The sequence below is a fragment of the Corvus brachyrhynchos genome, unplaced genomic scaffold (genome assembly GCF_000691975.1).
Source record: "Corvus brachyrhynchos isolate BGI_N302 unplaced genomic scaffold, ASM69197v1 scaffold197, whole genome shotgun sequence".
NCBI lineage: Eukaryota > Metazoa > Chordata > Aves > Passeriformes > Corvidae > Corvus > Corvus brachyrhynchos.
The window spans coordinates 47,839-48,884 of record NW_008239108.1 but is presented as its reverse complement, the minus strand read 5'-3'; the positions used below and the strand labels follow the sequence as shown (position 1 = coordinate 48,884).

Genomic DNA, 1,046 nt, shown 5'->3' with positions numbered 1-1,046 from the left:
CGCCCCCACCGCGGGTCCCCCCCAGCCCCACCTTGGGTCACTCCCAGCCCCACCTCGGGTCACTCCCAGCCCTACTTTGGGTCACTCCCGTCCCCACCTCGGGTCATTCCTGTCCCCACCTTGGGTCACTCCCAGCCCCACAACACCCAGCAGGGCCCCCTGCCCATCCCAGCCCCTCGGGGTGGCCGCACACCCAGTGTCACCTGTGTCACCTGCAGGGACACCCTTCCTGGTGCCGCAGGGCCTGGAGTACGTGGCTGGAGGCAAGAGGAAGAGGAGGGGCCCGAGGAAGCTCCAGGATTTCATGGGCTGGTTCTCCACAGCCTGTGAGTGATTCCCGCAGGATCGGGATCCAAAAGGATTTCAAAATCTCCGGGATTTAACAGCCCCGTGGCTGTGGCACTTGGGGACGCGGGCAGGGGTGGCCTTGGCAGTGCTGGGGGGGTCTCGGTGGGCTCAGGGGGCTTTTCCAACTGGGATAAATCCATGGAATTCCCATCCAATGACCCCTGGTCTGCTCCCCCACCCCCAGATAACACCGTCACAGAGGGCTGGAAAAGGAGGAAGGGCCCCACATTTGCAGGTGAGGGGGACACGGGCAGGGACATTCCCAGTCCTGGGGGACACCAGGGACTGGATCCTGCACTGGGGAGGGCACAGAGGGGAAGGACACCCCAAAACTGACCCTGTCCTGCATCAGGGACAGGATGGAGGGGAAGGACACCCCAAAACTGACCCTGTCCTACAGCAGGGACAGGATGGAGGGGAAGGGCACCCCAAAACTGATCCTGTCCTACAGCAGGGACAGGATGGAGGGGAAGGACACCCCAAAACTGACCCTGTCCTGCGGCAGGGATAGGATGGAGGGGAAGGACACCCCAAAACTCTATGAGGGGGACACAAGGGACTGGCTCCTGCAGAGGGGAGGGGATAGAGGGGAAGGGCACCCCAAAATTGGGGGGAGGGCACACAAGGGCCCTGCTCCTGGAATGGGAGAAGGATGGAACGGACACCCCAAAACTGGGGGGGGATGGACACCAGCTCCT

General features: G+C 63.1%; 1 protein-coding gene across 1 annotated transcript in view; it reads left to right on the top strand.

Annotated features, from left to right (window-relative positions):
• Positions 1-1,036, top strand: part of NCAPH2 (non-SMC condensin II complex subunit H2) — an 8,778-nt gene extending 7,742 nt beyond the window's left edge. The window contains exons 9-10 of the mRNA XM_017739395.1: positions 219-326; positions 533-1,036. Coding sequence (XP_017594884.1) covers positions 219-326; positions 533-684 — 260 coding nt within the window. The 3' untranslated portion in view covers positions 685-1,036. The remainder of the gene's footprint in view (positions 1-218; positions 327-532) is intronic.
• Positions 1,037-1,046: the final 10 nt, after the last annotated feature.